At 38.6% G+C, this 22,382-nt stretch overlaps 1 protein-coding gene across 3 annotated transcripts; it reads right to left on the reverse strand.

The window, feature by feature from the left end:
* Positions 1–3: 3 nt before the first annotated feature.
* On the reverse strand, positions 4–22,190 carry mapk8ip1b (mitogen-activated protein kinase 8 interacting protein 1b). Of its 3 annotated transcripts, none has more exons than XM_077713320.1 (13): positions 22,027–22,190; positions 17,515–17,677; positions 13,798–13,909; positions 11,307–11,561; positions 7,708–7,789; positions 5,446–6,585; positions 4,821–4,896; positions 2,132–2,304; positions 1,763–1,866; positions 1,527–1,643; positions 1,339–1,409; positions 977–1,075; positions 4–420 (listed from the first exon to the last, which is right to left on the reverse strand). In XM_077713320.1, the coding sequence occupies exons 1-13, from the start codon at positions 22,097–22,099 to the stop codon at positions 348–350; spliced, it is 2,538 nt and encodes an 845-aa protein (XP_077569446.1). In that variant the 5' UTR covers positions 22,100–22,190; the 3' UTR covers positions 4–347. The 3 variants fall into 3 exon arrangements, with proteins under 3 accessions (XP_077569446.1, XP_077569448.1, XP_077569447.1); XM_077713322.1 differs by having other exon boundaries at positions 22,023–22,156; XM_077713321.1 differs by lacking the exon at positions 17,515–17,677 and having other exon boundaries at positions 22,023–22,190.
* Positions 22,191–22,382: the final 192 nt, after the last annotated feature.

The raw sequence follows: 22,382 nt of genomic DNA on the forward strand, positions 1-22,382 counted from the left end.
ATATACATATATAAACATATATACATATATAAGCATATGTACATATATACATATATAAGCATATATACATATATATGCCTGCTACTTTCCTGCCTGGCACCGGAAGGCCTGCAATGACTGATGTGCTTATTTATGGACAGCCTTTGACACCGTCTTGTAGCTGATGCCATTTTGCATAATATTAAAACACTTCTGGCTTCATCCTATTTCATCCTGCTTCACAACCAACCTTTGGATACTACCTCAGTTCCACTTATTTTGCTCTCCGGTGTTTTCTTAGATGTATTTGTGCAACATCATAGTATACACTGTCATATACAAAGGCTGTGGTTGAAGGCAGGACTGAGCTACTCCAAGTAGATATCTTCTGTGGGGCATGAAAAATCCACAAATTCTTTGTAATACAGCTGGAAGGCTTTCCTGTAAGTCAAAGAAGGGACAGTGAAAAAAAGGTCCATTGGACAAAATATAAATAAATATTCATTATTGAAATTAAAAAGGGGAAATTTCATGAAACAGTGCACAAATAGGACAGAGTTGCAATTCATTGACTTGGTGGGAAGAGATGTACACTTTGGTGTTTTCTACATTCTACATTGTACAAGCAATAGCAAAAACCGCAATTGAGTCATATACAAGAAAAGAAATGATAACGCACAACAGTTTCCGAAACTCCCAATAATGTGCACTAGATTTGCTGTCATGACACTTCATGATGCAACCCAAAGTCACAGCGCACATCCTGTGTTTTGTTGGTCTATTTTGTACTAGACCAAATGAAAGCGCCAGATAGACTTGCAATAGTAAGAGTCAGATAATATTGGAGGACAGGTTCTCTTAGCTGTAAAATGATGTTCTCTTAAATAATTCATCCGTTTTGCCTCCTCACCCCAAAGAAAAGAAGAAAAATAATTTAAAAATGAATGCTGGAGTCTAACTGGGGGTTCATAGCAAAAACAAAACAAAAAAAACTCACCCTACTGACTCCGCAACAGCCTTGGTCGAATCTTCAGACACAAACACATGGCAGGCAAATCTCTGGTCTGCTGGGTGCTTGGTTATGAAACCAAAATATCTACAGAGGCAAAAAAGTACATAACATTATATGTATCTCCGTTAGTTTTTCAACACAGTAAATCTGGCTGGCAGTCCTAGTTGGTATTGTACTTGAAGGATGTAATGCATTTTCTTTAAGATTAAACAAAATTAATTCACGATAACGTCATTTTAACAAATGATAAAATCTGAAGAATATATCTTTACACGATACATATATCTTTACAAAAATAAATCAAATTAAGAATTTGGAAGGTTTATTTTACAATATAGTTGACTCACTTGCAGTTTTTCGGGTGATAACCACAGAAGGAGACATTTTTTAACAGGAAAAAGTGGCTGCACTCATTACTCTAATGGTAAGAAGAACAAGAGAAAAAGGCAGGGTGAAGCACAACAATAACTACAACAATGTTTTAACAAACTGCAATAAATATGTAGCATATAAAAATATTTGAACGCTGACATACGCGGTCACAGGAGTAATAATCTTCCTGAACGGCTAGTTTGATTCCCTTAACGCTGATTTCCAGGATACAAGATGAAGGTGGGTTGTGCTTGACTGTCATTCTTCTGTTGGTAGCAATCTGGGAAAAGGGAATATATCATCAAACTAAATTTTTCACTGCGTTTCTACATGCGTTAAAATATAAGGTTAACAGATAACATGGGTCCAAAATGGAATGCTGAAAAAAAATATAACTACCTTTTGCATAGCTGCGCAGAGAACGTCGTTTCCTTTGTGATAGGGCACTTGGACTGAGCCCAGGAACTTTAACCGGTATCTGTCGAGCCACTCACTGCTCTTTGCTGAAGTAAATAAAAAAGTCTAAATAGCATCTAAAAATGCATTCTTTTTCACATGATTTAAAAACACATTTGACATTGTTCACTAACAACTACAGAAAATGTAGATTACAACCACTATGAAAAAGTAGCAACTAATAATGATGAGCTTCCATGTCCCTCATATTTTCTTTTATGACTTTCATTGTTATAATGTGTGCTGGTTAATGAAACATCTACTTATTACTAGTGTGTTTCTTTGTTGTGGAGTTGAATATTTGCTAATTACCTTTAAAGTTCTCAACCTCCTTTGCCACCTCAATAGCATAGTAAGCAGGGAAGATTCCCCGGGCACCAGTTCTCATGTTGAAGCCCTCATACCAATAATCCTCCCCTTGCACTTCCACCAACAATGGATCATCCACTTCCAGCTCCAACTCATCATCATGCCTAGGTACAAACCTGAAATGACAAAAAGAAAAGAAGAAAAACTTAAGCTCAAGATCTGAGGGAGGTTTGTACAGTTTATGCTCTCAATGTCTTCAAAAATTCTCATTTATCCAGATATTATATTGATCGCAACTGGAGTTTTCTGAGTGTCTTCTAAGATGTCTTGCCTCTCTTCTGAGCCAGCTTCATAAAACAAACTTGAAACGTTGGTAGAGGATGAAAGCAGAGATAAAATCAGGTCACAAGATTTCGATTGGTGAGACAGTTTTTAGACACTTGATGGTGAGAAGAACCTCAATATAGTATATGTATTTTTATATTTTTTCAATAGAAAAGAACTTGCAACTTAACAGTTCTGTTTTATTTATAGATTACGTGACGTAGAGAAAACATTCGGCCTTCATTGGTTGTATTGCTCAGAACTGTTCTTACTGTCTGCGATTGGTTGGCCACCAATTTAGGGTGTTCTGGCCTAGTGTCCATAGTTGGCTGCGATAGGCTCCAGCACCCCATCAGCCCTTGTGAGTATAACCAGTACAGACAATGAGTGAAAGCATGTTCTTACTGTTTTATCATGTGTTAACTTTATGACTTAATATGGATTTTTATTTCATTTTTGAATTGTTTGGAGATTGAGGGAGTCAAAATAGCAGTATTCCTCCTGGTTTTCCAGGTCAGTAAACACTTCACCATTTCCGCAACCATGGTCAATTAAGGATAACATTTACAGTTCTACAGCAGGGATGCTGCAACGGTCAGGAAAGATACTCAGCATTTCAAGAATGCATTTGTACAATATTTAAAAGGCATTCATTAAACAAACAAACAAACAAAATATTTTTTACTTAAATGGCTGCTTTAAGGTTTCATTCATCACTCTTTGTTTTACTGGATTGGTTAAACATGTCCTTGTTTTATTGTGCAAATGTTAGTTGAGATTCAAAAGTTATAACCAAAGTTTCCAGATACTATATACTTTATGGTATTACATAAACAACAATTTTGATCAAGCCAAGGTTTGTTGTTGTGGAACAGTTGACCAATCAGTTAAATTTCACATATTTCAATCTATTAACACAACAAAAGGATTTATTTTCACAGAATTTTAATCAGTCTGGTACGGAGACTAATAACACCACTCAGGCAACGACAATAAATTGTGCAAGACTCGACCTGAAAGCAGTTGTGAACAATCACATATTGTTGCATATTGGTTTGGTCAGGTTTTGTTGGATTTTTCCTCCCTGTGTGACCTGTCCTTGTGACTGGCCATTGAGGTCACCTCCCGTTCTCTGGTGTATCATCTGCTTGCTGTCTCTCATGTGGACTAGGTGCTTCTGATTGTCTCGTCAACCCTGTCTATTTAACCCCGGTGTTTGTCAGTCCTTGTCCTGTGTTCACATATCCAACGCTTGTCGTTTCCCTGCGTCTTGCCCGTCTAGTGACAACTGCTTCCAATTCTGCTATATAATTGGTTGATTCAATACAAATAGATGAGTGATATGCATCACTAAAGTTAGTCAAACTATTTAATCTATGTGAAGATGCACTTTCGTTGATATCCATTTTTGTTAATGTTTAGTTATGCCCCTTGATAACCTTGACTACATTGTTTTCACAGGCGACACATACTGTAATGTAATGAAATGGGAAAGGGTAACTGTAGAAATGAATGTGCATAGGCAAGGCAACAAGGCTTTTGACCTTATTTTATCAGTGTTAGAGAGACAGAAGACAAGAATAGGAAAAACGAATAGAAGACATGGTATTATCATAGCTCTTATTAATAGCAATCATTAGCGAACAACCGTTTACTCCAAACGAACCCTCAAACCAAAACGCCAAGCTTGGTTATGTAAAATGAAAAGCAAACATTATTAGAGATATTTATGCTTCTCGCCAAATCAAAGGTTTTAGGTAATCTGGATTATTATTATTTTTCTTTATCCTACCCAATCCATTGAAAAAAAAAACACATTTCTTGTCCTGAAAAAAGGGGTCATTGTTTTTGTTTGCTTTTGTTTCATAAATATATATATGCACATCGTATAGGCATACATAGTGGTCACCCTCTTTACAAAATTAATTGGTTTCAGAATTACTTTTGTAAATAGATGCATATTCTACATTAAATTAGCATAATTTGTTCGACTAGCTTTAATATTACTCCGCTGGTAACCCTTTATAAATATGTATGCAAAAATATAAGAAAATTATTCATTAGTCCAATGAAACGTTGCCACCACACTTAATTAAACAAATCAAAAGCCTCTCAGTTAAAACATATAATTGCTGAAGGGTTTGGTCTTCTAGCTCAAATATGTCTCTGTACAGCAAAGGTTGCAGCATTTCCTTAATATATAGGCTATACCTCTTTTTGTAACGCAGACAAATAATCATACTTTGGAACAATTATTTACATATCAAAGTGTTTTGTAACCTGAAAATTAATATGGTGAAGCATTCTTAAGTATAATGGTACAAGTGTACATACAAACAGACATATTTCAGACATATTGTCTTCTTACCTGTAGACAGCTCTATGACTCTGATCCTGTTCCTCTCCATTTATAGTGCAGGAAAATAACCCAAAAGACTCTGCACCTAAATCACCACAGACATGGAGACGCAAATTACATTTGATTTCAAGACACCATGCTCAGCAGACATGCACGAGGATGACAAAACAATTACTGCTTTATGTTGCATTCTAATTTCTACATTTGCTGTTTCCTACCCCAGCTGGTTTCAGGCCAGAGGCAGAAACCCCGAACTGGTGGCCAGCCAATTGCAGGGCACAAGGAAACAAACAGCCATTCAAGCCCACACTCATACCCAGGGGCAATTTAGAGTGTCCAATCAGCCAACCATCCATCTTCGGAACCCACACACGCCCGGAGAGAACATCTAAACTCCACACAGGTGGACCGACGTGGATTTGAACCCAGATCCCCCACCGCTAGGCCGACGCAGTAACAATTCAGCCGATGGGGCGCCCACCATCTATTTAATTATTTATTATTCTTATTGTATAATCCCAACCTTTAAGAAACTAACTGAAGGCGCATACTTTGAAGTGGCACATTTACTCTAGAATGCCATGATTTACAGTCAAATACACCCAAACAGTGTGTTCCGAAGGTATTGACTTACTTGATGAACTAGACCTTCCATTCATGAAGACGTTGAGGAACTTTTTGGAAAACTGCAAGTCGCCATCTGGCGTGGAATCTTCTGAAAGACGAGCTGTGGCCTCTCGTCTCACTCCCCCAAAACGGTGGCAATCTTCCTCCACGTCCCCCTCTTCATACTCTTCCCCAATAGCAGACTCATATGGAGAAGACACGCAGTTGTCGTAGACTGTGGCTGAATCGCTGTCGTCGCTATAACCTTGGTAACATTGTCTTAAACTAACAAGTTCGAGCTGAGAGTGTTCATCCACCACCAGTGTGTATTTGACAGAGTCGTACGACAGGCCACTGGCGTCAGAGCTCATAGAAGTTCTTAGCAGGGTGGCTCTGCTGTTGACACTTTCAACCTTTTCAACCACCTTCTTTATCCTTTCATCTATAATTACTCTGTCCACATCCTCATCTTCCCCACAGTAGCTTTCATCCGTTGCGTCCACATACTCTACTGATGAACCAGTTCTCAACATTGCCACTGCCCCGGTTCCTGACCCTTTCATATTGAAGTCCAAGGCTGGGGCAGGATGAGCTGATAGAGCCATGCTAGGTGGTGTGATGAGCGATTCAACACAGGATGCGTAAGAAGGTGGAGCAATATATACTTCGTCCTCCTCGTAAATGGAGGGGTTTGACTGGTCAGGTAGTGGCTGGTAGGGAGGTGGACCTTCTGTGTCAGAACTAATTGACATACGACCCTGTTCACTTAGCTGTGAGAGGTAAGGCCGATCGTTTGTGCATGGAGGCTCCGTGGGGTCGGAACAGCGTTGCACTGGTGTCAAGTAAATTTCCTCGGTGGGTTCCAAAGGAGCCTCTAACTGGTGTTGGATCCTTTCCTGTTGGTTGTAGCTGCTTCCATCCACTTTTCCGACTGGATAGAGAGGAGCTGGCTTATAATTCTGTGGTGGTGGTGGCGGGGAAGGTGGCTTCTCCTGGAACTTTGGCCGTGTCGACGTTGCTGTTGCAGAATTTTGCGAAGGCCCGGATGTGTGTGATTTTCTGCAAGGGGCGTCGGTGGAAGTGCCTCGATCTTTGGTCTGTGCTCCCCCACTACGCACCTTGTCCTCGTCACTCAGGCATCGGTGCTCACGTGGAGGCGTTAACTCACCTGGAAGAAGAAAAAAGACACGTAGCAAGATGAAGATAAACATTAGGAAGAGCACCAAAACCAATACATCACGAATGAAGACAGACATGGCAGCAAAATATGAAATGTGGAAAAGGAGAGAAAAGTATAAATGGTTAGGTTGCATATATTAGGATTACTCAGATAAATCCCCATTACTTATAAAACATCAACCCACGCCCAAGGCATGATGATTGACCGGTTATGTCATAATCCAGTGCTCGGAAATGCAGAGCATCATCACTCTACACAAGATTAGAGGGGAACATCGACCAAATATTAGCAAACACCATGGAAGATTTGCTACATGTTCACCTTATACAGACAATGATGCAATATTGTTTTTTTGGTTTTTTTACATTAAAAATAGAAAATATTTTTACAGAATGCAGGTTCAAATTAAGGATTAGATAGACAGATAATAGGTGATACCGTTTTGTCAAAGCCCTATTATTTATGATGAGAGGCAATTTGATAGTTTCATTAATAATAATATTCAATGGGGGAAAAACATTAATACTGTATCGATTTAAAATGAAGGTCAGCTTTCCAATGTAGATAATTCTGTATTTTGACTCTATAACCTCAGTTGGTTGCGCTTGAAGCTGTGGAAATGAAGATGTAAAATTGCCAAGAAAAAAATAATCCTACTTATATCCATTGAGTTCATGTTATATTCTGTTTTGTTGTGTTCCAAGGTGACCAACAGATTTCACCAATCAGGGAAATAAGTAAAAAAATGTTAAAAACAAAAAAATACCCATGTGTACAGTTACAAATTCAAGGTCAATCATGGGAATAACAACAGCAGGCCGAATATTTTGAAATAATAGGAGTGACAAACAAAAGTTTCAGAGACAAGAGTTCAGTTTTGACACTTTTGTAATTGAGGCCAGCAATAGAGAGCTTGACCAAGAACCATCTTACTTCACTGCGAGTGTGTTATCCAACACACTCGCAGTGACTATTTAAAAATCAAACGTTATCTTTATTATCATGGGACATTTGTTCATGTTAAGACAAATCTGGGAAATGCACTCATAGGTCTTCTGCATCAAAGACACTTGTCAAAATAATATGTGAAGCATAAAAATAAAAACTTACCAGCTTTGAGAGGTGAAGATGAGCTTGAAATCTTTTCCTGCCATGTGTATTTCTTCCCAAATGAGTTGTTGTTTAATGTGTCCTGAGGAGAAACACAAATGAGGGAAATGGTGGGAAAGCAGAAGAGGAAGAGAAAAGGCGACTAAACTCTGCATCCTGAGACTCCACCTTTTGTCCCCAACTCACCACACAAGACACACAAAGCTTTTTTTTCTTTTTTCTGGTGAATATTCACTGAATGAGGCTTTTGTCTGTGTGTAGTGGTCTGAATTTAAAGGGAACCAGGGCTTTTCCCCAGTGGGAAGACAAACAATGACTTAGACTTTTGATTTGTATCTTTTCTACTTGAATTTTCATTGTTGAATAAGAAACGTGAAGTTGAAACTCAAATTTCGAGTTAATTTTGGCTTTATAATAAATGTATTTGTATTATATTCTGTAGACTTACAGCAGCGAAAACTAATAATCTGCTTCCAAATATTGCAGGTTCAATAAAATTGTCATGTCAACAATGGTATGTGGACATAGTCTTTAACCTATATATTCAAGGCAATAGATAGTGAAGTCACTCACTCACAGTACTCATTCTTCACTTTTTGAGAAATAATAAGTAGTCTCAGCACAGTGTAGTAATTTTTAAGAATATTTATACTATCATTAAAACAAGGGACACAAAATTAGAGTTTAAAAATGTCTTATTCAGATGAGAGCTGGATAAAGGTAAAGGATAAAAAAGAATAATGAAAAGATATCTTCATCTAAACATGTTCAGTTTCTTTTTTAATACAGACATGCACTTTCTACATATTCCTGCTCACTGAACAATGTCCAGTGCCAAAATAGTATCCCAAAGGTCCAAATATGACACAGGGGAAGGGAGCTAAATAGACTACACGGAAACTCTGGTCATCTAAACAATCTTTTTCAAATAGTATGATACCGTTTTATATACGTCCACCCACGAACAGATGACTCATTTTCCAGTCATGTACCAGGCAGAGATTAAGCCATCGCCATGGTAACAAAAGACGTGGACATGACTCATATGGTGTGCATCTTTTACTTCCATGCGATGCCATTTGACTGAAAACTATACTCTTAATATAATGAAATAAGTATCTACAACAAATAAATGATATATCACATAGGTTTTCCCTGCTAACCTGAACTCAAGCAAATATATTTACAAGTGTAGTGTAACCAGATGGAAGATTATAAAGACTCAGGATTAAGCTTGATTTCACGTTGGACTTTCTGTCTGGATACATTACTCAAACTGTCTTTGAGACAACAAACAGGCAAATAACAGCAACCATGAATGGATGAATTAAAAGCATCCAATAAAATTATATACCCTATTTTTTATATATCTTGAATTTGAAAAAGTAAATGTATTTATTTTCCAATAAAGGAAAATTTCAAAATATTTAAGTTTTGGGGAATTTTGTAGCTTAGATCTTGTTTTCATATATTGGAACAGCATTTACAAATCAAAGTGTTTTGTAACCTGAAAATGTCGTATTTAGAGGCCGTTGTAAGTAGAGGTACCACTGTATTGCGTTATGTCACATTTGATCAGCCCCAGAGGACAATCAAATGAAGTATAGCTGAATATACAGAATCCTTTTATTTCATTCATTGACCTGGAAACATTCACCCTGTTTCCTCTGTGTCTCTAGCGTTGTAGAATTCTACTCAGTAATCATCGGGACTCACCTATCTTGTGTAATCTTCTCAGGAAGAGGGATAATGTTTTCACATTGGAAAGATATATAGGAGAAGACTTTCAAAGTAAATGCTTCATTCAAATTTCTGTTTATGAGAGCACACACACCGCCAGGAAACTGGGGAGAACAATCGTCACGTGGCTTCAACAGTCAGCCTTCCACTTCTGCGAAACTGGCTGAGCTAAACTTTTGACAAATGTGAAAATCATGTTGACAGCCTAAAAGCCTGGAGCGGTGGGTGTACAATCTACCCAAGTTATGCAATGTTTTGTAACCTGACATACAAATAAAGTTGGTCAAAATATAAAGGGTTTTTGAAAACCTTACAAAGAATTAGATGAATACCAGCACACATTAAAATGTACGCATGAAGTGTATTGCTTCTTTTTTCAAAGATAATGGGAGCATAAAAACAAAAATCACCCATTATGTATATAAAACAGTAGGAGAACCATGGATTTGGACAAGTCTTGTTCATTCCTGGGTGGAAAGAGAATAAAGGTGCCACCTTAACCTGTTCAAACAATACAGTCTCTTAGGGAATAATAAGCTTTGGTTCGAAATGTGTATATTAACACAGGAACAAAACCAAAAGAACGTATGAAGATCCTGGAGAAAGTTGGAATAGGGGCATGCATCATTATCGATTGAGAAAAGTATTGCACAAACTTGGATTAAAATATTTTGGAGATTTGTCCTGTGTTCTCACAAAACAAAAATTGAACAGTTAAGGCATTGTTGAGTTTGGAGAAAAAATAGGGGTAAAGGTTGAGAGCCTAGGATCACCAAGTAGAAATATAAAAAAGAGGCAATACGTCAGCAACATGCGGAGAAGTTGCATTGTTTAGAAGAGTGAGTGATACACTTCACAAAGATGGAATAAATCTCTCATCTCATTGTCTGAAGCGCGTTATCCTCATTAGGGTCGCCAGATGCTGGAAAATTGGTGGCCAGCCGATCGCAGAGCACAAGGAGATGGACAACCATGCCCACTCACACCCATACCTAGGGGCAATTTAGAGTGTCCAATCAGTCTCCCATGCATGTCTTTGAAATGTGGGAGGAAACCGGAGTACCTCCGGCCAGATCTAATGCATCCAAAATCAAAGCATGGCAGTATTAAGCAAGAAATATTCTTGCGGTATAGTAAGAAAAATTGTAAATCACTTTAAAGCTTTTATGTATGTTAGCGTGTCGCCCTCATGGTTCTGGCGTCCTGGGTTCAATTCCAGGTTGATCCTTTTGTGTGGACTTGGCATGTTCTCCCCAGGCTCCCTCTCTAAAAATGTTGTATCTGACAAAAATTCTACTGAATAAAAAAAAACACTTCCCTCTACAACACCTCATACTTTTACTTGCCACTGTAAACATCAATCACCATTGACAAACTGCTTAATTCAACCTTGAAACTCTTGTCTACGTGGATGGCAAATCCATGGTTTAGCCATCAGATAGTTAGTAAAGATAAATGTAATGGGAGTAGACATGTTGTCACATCAGTGTTATACTCACATGCTTACATAAGCTATTGTGTACTTGTGGGTTTCATCCTAAACAACATCACATTGTATGCACAGTGACAAAAAAAACAAGGTCACAACATGTTTTTAAATGTACATACAACAATTGAAATGATACAAACCCCAGTGGTATAAAGGGCTTGACAATAGATATTGTTGTCCTGCTTGGAAAGAACCCATCCTCAGATCACATGCAAATACAATGAGAGTATCTATCTATCTCGTTTGTCCCATTTTTTTTTTTACTCCAAAGGACACATCTGTACTCCAAGGAAAAATGTCTCTCATAAAAACAGACAAAATTTCTACTCAACTCTAAGTATAAAATATTGTACTTAAAATAGTACTTTACCTGTGTGCGGGGCACAATTGGAAAGAGGTTTAGTGTTGTCGGTCTCTTGGGCCGGTAGGTATCCATGGTAGCAGGTAACGGAGGGTCTTTGGAAACTGTTGGAGGTGTAATGGAAGTCTTGGAGGGCTCTATATCACCGCAGAAACCACCGGCACCATCAATAAGCTCTAAATGCAGCATCTCTGCCTGGAGCTGTCCAACAGCACCGAGCTCTGCCCTCCCCGACCTGCTATTGGTCCCTCGTCTCACGTGGCCCTGCAGTTATTGGAAGAGGAATACTGTCATTTGTAACCGAGAAAAAAAATAAATAACACAGACTCAGTAAAGGAAAGGGGGAGTGTACATGAATGGGATGAGGACTCAACTGACCAATTAGAAAATTCATTGACTTGGGCTAGCCGACTCTCACTGTCAACACTAACCTGCTTAGAGCTCAAAGACATGTGAGGATATACTCTGGTGAGGGATTGGACCCCTTGCTCTACTGCACTACACAATGTTTAGCCGAACAGCTTTGCTCTATTTTCTTCAACATACACAGACGGTGCATGCTAACAATCTGATTTGACCTAAAAAAAGTCCTCACTAGAAAAACAGTGAGTTATGTTAATAAGGCATTAGCTTTTAAGCAATATTGTGCAAGTCAGTCACGAAAGAAAATCTTTAAGAAGAGTATTTTGAAATGGTGAATTATAGTATATATATTATAAAAATCAGCGTATAAAAGAGACTAATAAAACAAAGAACTCAGGTTGATTCAGCCGCGGCAATGCTGGATTTAATTTAGACCCCTCGTAAAATCAAAGGTAACCCAACATATTTGAGGTATCCTGTGTCAAATATCAGATGGTGTACATGCTAATCCATATTTGTATGTATTAAATAGATTTCAAAATAAATATTTTTTTTAATTAATTTCTCCATGACTAATTTGTTGTTTGTTTCACATTTGAGATACAGATTTCCACTGTGATATAAGCACTGGCTGACAGATTGTGTATCACCATGCATCCCCTCAAGTGCCCTTACATGGGAGCTCCACAAGTGGGTGCACATTTCCCAAATATGCACCAAGGAGTTGCAAGGAATACCCTCAGTAAGAAAACAAACAAAAATAATTTTCTTTAGGCTGCCTGGCGGCGCAAGGTACAGAGGTACTCCGGTTTCCGGTATCATTTTATGTCGATTTTTCTAGACCTACCAGGGAGCTTTCAAACGTAAAGTATGACAAGAATGGCATTGGTGCTGTAGTCACAGTGGATTCACAAACTAGTTTGAATGCTTAACAGGCTCCTTTTGACTACAAAGCAAAGATCAATATCTACTAATGCAACCTGCCTCTCCTCATCTTCTTGTATTATATGGCCTCAGATTCTAGCTGGCCCCTTTAAAAGAGAGCTGCCCTGTTGCTAGGAGACAAGTGACGGCATGGAGATGGATGAGGAGTACACTTTGCTGGCGCCCCAACGACGCTGCAGTATTGTGATGTTCATCTTTTAGCCAATCAGAGAGGCTAAAGCAGGAAAACACTCAGAATCACTCTAGATTGCAACTTGATGCCTTACAAATGATTCACAACTGTGTAAAATAAATAGACAGTATCGACAGGCTAATAATGGAAATGCCTAGCGATGTTTATAGTCCAAAGATCACATCAGAACATCTATAAAAAAAATATTAAAAATTCTAATTATTCTTTTGATTAGACAATCAGATAATACTATGACTTTATACTCAAGGGTCATTTCTGTCTTTGTGTAGATAGCATGCTCCATAGATGCAATGTAAACCACAACTCGGTTTATTTTCAGATTAAAAGGCATGAGGGTGGGGAGAAAAAAAACTAGGTTGGCATGGCAATAGCTCTGATGTCTGTTTTGCTGAAGCATCTCTTTATATACACTACTGCCGCCACGAGGCATTGGTGTGCCTGAAAACCCATTATGCATTATTAAACAGGGTTGGGTCTCACTCACTCATTGCTGAAATAGGACTAGAAGATGTCATCCCTGATGATAGATTCAACAGTGTTCACTTCTATTATAGGTAATATGGTTACCATTAAGAATTCTAAAATTTGACATATCCAATCAACTGAGAGCCACGACTGATTGTCAAACACACAATTGAATTAGGAATAACGTTCTCTGTTTGTTCACATCATATCTAGGGTTTTCTTCAATCTACAATCTAATGAGTTTGGTCAAATGCCTTTTCTGAAAGAGACATGAAAAAAAACAAATAAATCAGTCACCTAACATATTTTGGATCACATTGTAGGCATGTTTTTTTATATTTAGAGGCTATTCTGTTGGTAAGGCCAGAAAGAAGTGTTTTAGATGATACCACATGGCACCCTATTTAAGGCCCGCCTAAAAAGAATCCTGTCATCTGAGAGCTATATGTATTTCTTTGTCTATAAATTAGCAATTCAGCACTAACTTACTCTCAGCCTTGAGCACATATTTAATTTCTGTTCCTCTAGTCTTACCTTTATATCTGGACCATTGCAATTGAGACTCATTCCACGCTCATCTGTGATCTCTGTAATTTCTGACAGGTCATCATCTTCAAATTCACCCAAGCTAATGTCATGGGTCAACCTGTTCAAAGACAAAGAGTAAAAAACAAATATAAGAAAGATGAAGGAACATATACGCTTTATCAAGGACATATGCACATCAATCTCTATAAATCCATCCTTCTCAGTTTTATCCAAGGTCAGGTCATGGAGGCAGTAGTCAGTAGTGTCAGCAGGGAAGCCCAGACTTCCCACTCACCACAACTTCATCCAGCTTCTCTAGAGAATTCCCGAGCTCTGATTATGTGGGATTTGCGTCCAGTATGCATCCTAATCAAACACCAAGCAACATCATCTGTCAACTACTACTATTACTAAAACTACTGGCTGTGGCGAAACTGCAGCTCTACGATGACCAAGCTTCTCACCTTGTTGTTTCATTTTGGCCTTTGGTATATGGATGGTATTCTTTGGTCAAGATCCACAGCTCTTGACCACAGTTGAGGGTAGGAATGTAGGTCAAACAGTCAATATAGACAGCTTTTGTCATGGGTTTTGTAGTTCGCGTGTTTTTCCTCGTGTGTTGTGTCCACACGACTGACTACCCATTGGTTTCACCTGCTTTTTGTCTTCCCAGCTCAAGGTGCTGCCCCACAGCCTAACCTTAAATAAAGCTGACGGATGGATGAAAACAGGGCTCTATACATTTATATAAATGCCATCTTTTTGTTTAAAAAAACTAATGCAATCTTGGGTCTATAAGAAAACAATCTACATTTGAATATAAAGAGTTTATCACTGACTTTAATTTCCATTTTAGTTGCTTATGAAGCTCTAACTATACAAAAATGAAGGCAGAATCATTATTCAGTTGGAGTGAAAGGTGACTGGTATTTTGTAAAGTTGTATCACTTCAGTCTGTTTTTTTCCACTCTTTACACTAACGAAACTTAAGAAAAAAATTTAATAGTTTTACAAGAAGGAATTAAAAATGGGAAACCACTTTGCATTGAAGACATTCTCTCCTGCATGAATTATTTCAGACCATATAATTCAGCCCACAACAGCAAGAGTCATAGGTGGTGTATTTCAGCAACTACACTAAAACCAATACACAATACACAATACAAAACCAATACACAAGACCAATGTACATTCATCTACGGTATTTATAACTTGTTGCAGCCCGGATACCTCTGCCAGAAGGCCAGGGTCCTTACGAAACAGCCCTGAATATGTAGGTATGCAACGAAAGAATTAAAAAAAAAAAATCAGGCAATGAAATCATAAAGGGTATCATTCAAATCTGCATGAAACCACAATTTCACATTCACATTCTAGTTATACCATATGAATGCAATTGGAGTTATCCTGTTGTTAGACATGGGGACATATCAATTTTAGTTTTTAAAAACGAGCATTTCCAATTAAAAATTTTGCATAGAAAATTTCAAAATTAATATGCTGTTATTTTTATCTTTCAAATGCGATTTCTTTTGTGTGTTTAAAGTTGTGGTATAGAATTCTTTTAAAATAAACACAGTCACCCAAACTAAATAAATTAATGTCAAAGTTATGTTTGAATGCATTCAATGGAAAAATATATTTGTCAGCGGAAAAAAAATATGTTAAAACATTTAGACGCTATAATTGCAAAAGTGGGGAATTGTTAATTTTTGTATGTCACTTATCCCCACGATGGTTGGGTGGTACAGACTGAAAAACTATCGTGCATCTTAAGGAGTGAATTTTCTCTAGGGTTGACTTTAATATTTAATTAGCTGCTCAGGAATTTTGAACTTTTCTACCTATCCAATCATTCTCCCAAGACAGTACTATTAATTATACTTCATTTAAAATGGGTTGAGGTCATTGTACATCACGGTGTATATCCCTAACTATTAATGTTAGGATGCAATATTTGTCTAAAACCACTAACCAATAAAGATGTTTGTGTTTGGAAATAATTTTGATAAGTCATGACAGGAGCTCAACCCTCCACTGACTGTAGTACAGTGTGCTCCATTGGCATCCGTGAGTAATAGCACTGTAGAGGTGATGTCTCAGCATTTCAGATAAATGTCAACATTATTCTGACAGTGGGGATAACATGGGAGACCATGTAGGGGGTTTCCTCTTCATATTTCTGTTCATAAAGGACAATTAAACTTTTCACATGTGAAGAAAGGCGATTGACTTGGTGTGATGAGTTAATCTGCTTGTTTCTCTGTCATATAATGTTACTTTAATATGTTCCTGTACAAAATAAATGATAGATTTATGATAGCATGGCGACCCAGTAGACGAGTGTTTGGCGTGTCGGTCTCCTAGTTCTGAGATTGAGGGTTCGGACCATCATGTGTGGAGTCCGCATGTTCTCCCCGGGCTTGCATGGGGTTTCTCTGGGTACTGCGGTTTCCTCCCACATTGCAAAAACATGCTTGGTTACGCCGGTGGAACACTCTAAATGGTGAGCATGAATGGTTGTTTGTTTCCGTGTGCGCTGCGATAGGCTTGCAAATGATTTTAATAAAACAAAGTTTTCTTGAAAGCAGCCCAGAATCTGAGTGGTTCATGGGGGACCTAGGTTCCAATCCTGGTCGGTACACCTGTGTGTGGAGTTTGCATGTTTTCCCTGGGCCTGTGTGAGTTTTCTCCGGGTACTCCGGTTTCCTCCCACTTTCCAAAGACATGCATGATAGGCGGATTGGAGACTCTAAATTGCCCCTAGGTATGAGGTTGGGTGTGAACGGTTGTTTGTCCCCTTGTGTTCTGCAATTGGCTGACCACCAATTCAGGGTGTCCACTGCCTCTGGACCAATGTCAGTTGGGATAGACTCCAGCACCACCACGACCCTAGTGAGGATAAAGCGGTCCAGAAAATGAGATTCGATGGGTTTCCTTTTAAAAACTTCCCATGTCCTATGGTCATACTTGAAGTACTGGTGAAGCATATGGTTTTCAAAAATAAAAGTTTTTTACTGCAAAGTTGTGTATTGCAGTAGCCTACAGACATTGAGTTTATGAAGCTTGGGAACAAATTGGAATTGCTTTTGCACCATCCAAATACAGATGTTAATTGAGATGTGTAAACATTTTTGCACCGATCAAAATTGCAACACCACAATGCCAACAGCATCAAATTAAACGTATTGAATCTGGCATTTTCCATAGTTGTCGAATCGGATGCCTTTGTAACTGCACCAGTTCCCAATGATTCATCTTTTTATACTTCCACTTGGAGACTACAGAGGTGCAAGCTGGTGGCAATTCATCAGCTTTGCCCTTGCAAGGACACACTTAGGACCAGAGCAGGACGTTCCTGTCAGATGCCACACATCAACATAACTCCTTGTTTGATGAATGAAAACAAGCTCAACACAGGCCTATCTAGTCATACAATGTTTTTACTGCCCCCATGCTACTGTCAAAACAACATTATCCACACAGTGTGATAATATGCTAAGTCTCTCCATTCTCTTCTTATGCTATTTTTGCTCGGCAGGCAATACACTCTTCCTAGATACAGAAAGGCATATGCATACATGTCCATTCAAGGGCAAGCCTGCCCTGAGCAGAGGAGGCAAATAGAAAAAAATGCATGTTAAGAGTGACACAGAAACACAAGCGGTCGCATCCATGTCGCTGGATGCCTGCAAAAACACAGAAATGTGTCTGATATCTTACCATTTTTCCCACTGGTCCTCCATCCAACCCTCTTCTCCTTCCCCTCCCGAATCCATACTGTAAGTGAGGAGGGCATCCGAAGCCGAGAAGAGGAGAAGGAGCAAGTGCTTTAGAGAGTGAAGAAGGGAGGTAGAGTGAGGGGGAGGAGCATCAAGGAGGATAGCTGGAAGAAAAGGGTGGAGTTGTGGCTCATACGGGTCAATCGAAGAAGCATTAGATTCCAACCTCGCTCTTGCAGCGAAGAGATGGTGTGGGCATTATTAAATGCAGAAGCCGAAGCAATCAGAAGGGAGCGTTATCTAATCTGTTCCCGCCTCTCTCTTCCACTCTGTTGTTTACACTGACTGTGTGGATCAGATTTACTATGCTATGCAGGAAAATGCTGGCATTAGCAGAATACCCACTAGACAGAAAGCCCAGACAAGAGAAACATTAGCACAACAGGGCACTCCTCTTGCTATGCACCATAGTCATCCTCAATAATTAATGAGACTCATGTCAAGCTTGTACTTTGTCATTTCATGACCATTTACATGAGCAAAAGGGTCTGGGGTTAGGATTGAAAAAATATAAAGTTAAATGCTGGGTAAAAATACATACTAATTTGAGAATTAAAAACATACTGAAATTGAATGAATGAATAAATATTGGTGGTGCACTCCAGTCATTGACATGTGTCAGTTTGGTAATCTGTGGTTTGAACTGGATTTCAAAACCGATGCTGGAGGTGGGGTCGGCATACATGGATAGCGTATGTTTTGTAAATTGAGGGTGAGTGAAGCAGGCTTTTGTCGTCAACTTGCAGTTTAGAAACAAATATGAATGATTACTGACGTTTTCGTGTTGTATTGTTTTTGAATAGAACACATAGCACAGAAATATATACATATTGACATATGTTGTTGACACAAAAACCAAATTTAAAGTTTGTACCAGGTTGTAAATGGTAATAATTCACCTTTAGAATAATAATGCTATTTTGAACATTTATGTATTGCAAGTGAAAGGGGGGGAGAGAGGTTGGAGTTGTTCTTCTATACAACCATATTGCATTTTCAAAAACAGCTAACTTCATCAAAAAGGTAAACAAATCTATAATTTTCCCAAAGGTGAGGCTTTGTTCTTTTTTTTTTTTTTACAAGAATAAAATTTGCCTTCCAAACAAAAGACTTATGTACACCATGCCAAAAAAGGTTCGGCTCTAGCAGGTGGAATGTGCAGATTCAGCAGAATTGAGGGAGATGGAGCGAGAGGGAGGGAGAAAGAAGGGGGGTAAGTGGCCATTGCGATTAGAGGTGCAACTATAAACAACTGCTAAATGACATAACAAAGGGCTGCTTTAGTTCATTTTTCAAGTATCGGACCACACAACAAAAAAGCCATAACAAAAATGGCCTAATAATAGCCACTACCTGATGTTGACTGGATTAATCATAATAAAATGCCATTCAAAAGTTCTGTGACTTTTCTACAATTGCCAAAGCATATTTTTAGAAACATTACAATATCTTTCCTCAGGATACAATGGGTATTCCTAGATTTTGGATGAAGAGTATGCAAATTTTCAAAATAAAATATGCACACTACTATACGCAATGCAATCACTACAGAGGATGCACAGTAACCCCTCAAATTTTGCAGTTAATGTAGACCAAACATGGCCAGGAAGTAAGATCACCCCTATTATTACTACCAAAAAACAGGTTAATGGGAGCTTTAGTCCAAGTTCTCTTCGTCAGATTCGAAGGGCATTGGATCATCGATGGAATCTTCAGGAGGCGCCATAGGGGCAGCAGCAGAAGGGGCTTCTGTGGGAGGTTTTTGGCGATGGAGAGTTGTGACCGCTGTTTCTTTTTTTGTACAAGGACCTGACACTGTCAAAACAATTGCCAAATTTGATGGCTCTTACCATGTTGTTATCACCTGTCCCTGGACCCGTTGTTGCAAACTGCGTGATATAATGCAAATCTCCTGCAGATGTCTTAATGATCGTTTTCTTTATCCTCTTCCCAGTCGTTGTCCGCAGCCTCTTCTTCCTCACTCCCCAATTGCATCATTTCGGCGAGGTCCTCATAAGTTGGGGGGTTGATTGGCTCTCGTGTACTGTGTTGACTTACTCCGGTGTCATCCAAACAAAACTGTAATAGGATCGAAGTAGTCTTCCTTCACGAGGTATTATGGGCGATGGGAATTCCAATCCGAACTAAACAGGAAAAGGCAAGACTTTCTCTGCCTTTTATATACTTCTTCTTCAATGGTGAAATTTCACTTTTTCTGCACTGAGTTAGGTGGCATTGCTCTGACCTCCACCATTTTTCATCTCATACATTTTGTCATTATAAACATTTTTGATCTGGATAGCGAATATAAAGTACCGCAATGTACTGAAGCTATGGACTAGCATGCAAATGAATGAAAATACTGTAAAAGACAACAATACTCATTGAAAAAAATGTTCAGTGTGATTTTTTTATCTAATATATTCAGGGCTAAGTTAATGTACAACTACACAGACTACCACACACCCTCATCCACCTCTCACACACATTAGCCCATTTATATAAGGTATTTTTAAAAAGGTATGGGGTATTGCTGAGAATAGTTTCAATCAAAAACTTTCATTCATCTATATTTTATTTTATGATCAGTGTACAAGTTATTTGCCATCGCACAGATTTTGGAAACACATCAAACAACTTTCAAATGAAATCAAGTAATGAATGAACGTAGAAGAAACACTTAGTTCAGCTTTTGTTTTGAAGTTTGCCCTTAAAGGCAATCACATTAACACCTCTAGGGGATTGCGGTCATGCTCCGACTTTCTTCTACTTAATGCTGTGAGAATTTACTAGATTTTGTAAATTAATGTGAACCTTTGGTAATCAATTCCTAGCTTCCTATGTGCACAGCTTGTTAATCAATGTATCCAGGGACTACTAGCATTTTTTTACTTTACTGATTGAGGCCTTAGCATTGTTCAATATATAGTATTTGTATTTTCTGTGTTTCCCAATGAATATCTGGTCAAATTGTTTTTTTTATTTTTATTTTTAGGGATTGCACCAGAGCTATATTTCAGTGTTGTGTTTTTTTCAGGTTTAGTGCATAATCCTGAGCTCTGCAGTTGGCTTCATCCCTGTGTAGCCATATGTTGTTACCTTGCTTTTTTCTGTCCAACCCCCTGCCTTCACCCTCTACAGCCCAGAACTACGAGGATAACTACAGTCTTTTTTTCATGATGTGCCTCCATTGTAAATAAAAACAACCAAATATGGTTTATTAATACTCCTATCCACAAGAATATGGCATTTCATATTGAAAAGTTATATTAACTTAGTTTCTTTTCCCTAATAAGGTTTTCTCAAATAAGGTTTTATTTCATAAATCTACCCCTTTTTTTGACATTGTCACAAAAACATTTCACATGAAGGCTCAGTTAAAAAAACTCAATCGCATTATTCATGGATCTAAACATCTATTGACTCAGTTTAAGACAAGTTGAAAAAAAACAGCAATCCAGTTTCTGTGCAAACCAATTACTGTATATCATTCATTTAGTTCATTATTTATATTCTTAAAATTTTCATATTTATACTATACGGAGTACCTGGAGAAAACGCAAGCGAAATATATACAATATACACACACATGCCCGCACAAACAAGCACACATGCGCATGTGGGTACCAAGTTGGCATGTTCACCCCGTGCGTGCATGGGTTTACCCTGGGTGGTCCGTTTTTCTGCAAAAATATGCATGTTAGGCTGGTTGATTCCTCTAAAATTGTCTTCATTTATGAGTATGAGTGGGAATTGTTTGTTTCGTTGTGCCATTCGATTGTCCAGCAACCAATTCAGGGTGTGCTTTCGGCCCAAAATTGGAAGGGATGACTCCAGACCCCCCCCCCCCCCCCCCTTTCCCTGGACCCTTGTGAGGAAACGTAAAAATATTGTAAATGTATTGCTGCAATTCAACTTAAAGGGTGAATATTACATGAATGAATAGAATTCTAATCAAATATAGGTAATCATGTTTTTTTTCATCCTACATGAAATTTAAAGCGGTTTTGAGTCGTGGGGGTGCTGGAGCCAATCCCAGCTGTCTTCGGGCCAGAGGTGGGGACACCCTGAATCTGTCCATACCCAGGGGCAATTTAGAGGGTCCAACAGCCTACCATGCATGTTTTTAGAATGTGGGAGGAAACCGCTGTACCTGGATGAAACCTAGAAGAACATGCAAACTCCACAGAGGTGGATCTGACCTGGATTTGAACCCAGAGCTGTGAGCATTTTTTACTTGATTTGCTAATTTCTTTCAGTTAGTTCTACTTATATATATATATGTATATATTTCCGTTGAACGATTACCATGATAAATTTGACGCTGTCCATCAAATCGGATTGAAAAGCAACAGAGCACACAGTCCCATGAACAAAATGCTAGCGTGTCCGCCTACAAACAAGTCCCTCAGCGCCGCCTCAGGGCATTACAGTGCCGAGATGTCTTACCTACAGTTGGCTGGAGACTTCAGTCGAGGTTTGCGGTCAGGTTGCTGGCGGGCATCGTACTTTTCCTCGTCTGCCATGCCACTCCGCTCTCAATCCACCGTTAGCATGAGAGGTGAGCGGTGCAAACTCGCACCGGTCGGAGCGCGACACACCTGAGACGTGTTGTGAGATTGCTGCCTCTTGGGACTCTGGGAAAATGGAAACTGCAATAATATTGTGCTCAAACATGTTACAATATTGCTCACGTTGCATGGATTGTTTATTATGAAATTTCGCCTTAATTTTTAGTTTAGATTGAAATTGGATTGAATGCTTTTATTGTCATTATACAAGTATGATGAGATTTAAATCTTCACCATG

This window comes from Stigmatopora nigra, chromosome 3 (assembly GCF_051989575.1).
Source record: "Stigmatopora nigra isolate UIUO_SnigA chromosome 3, RoL_Snig_1.1, whole genome shotgun sequence".
NCBI lineage: Eukaryota > Metazoa > Chordata > Actinopteri > Syngnathiformes > Syngnathidae > Stigmatopora > Stigmatopora nigra.

Bases quoted from the DNA above. Each gene is read 5' to 3' on its own strand.
- mapk8ip1b (XM_077713320.1), bottom strand. From the start codon at position 22,099: ATGGCAGACGAGGAAAAGTACGATGCCCGCCAGCAACCTGACCGCAAA. The intron at 1,867-2,131 runs GTAATTAGCAAA...TATTTACTTCAG, and splicing joins GGAGGTTGAGAACTTTAAAG to CAAAGAGCAGTGAGTGGCTC. The intron at 1,644-1,762 runs GTAGTTATATTT...CCCTTTTCCCAG, and splicing joins TCTGCGCAGCTATGCAAAAG to ATTGCTACCAACAGAAGAAT.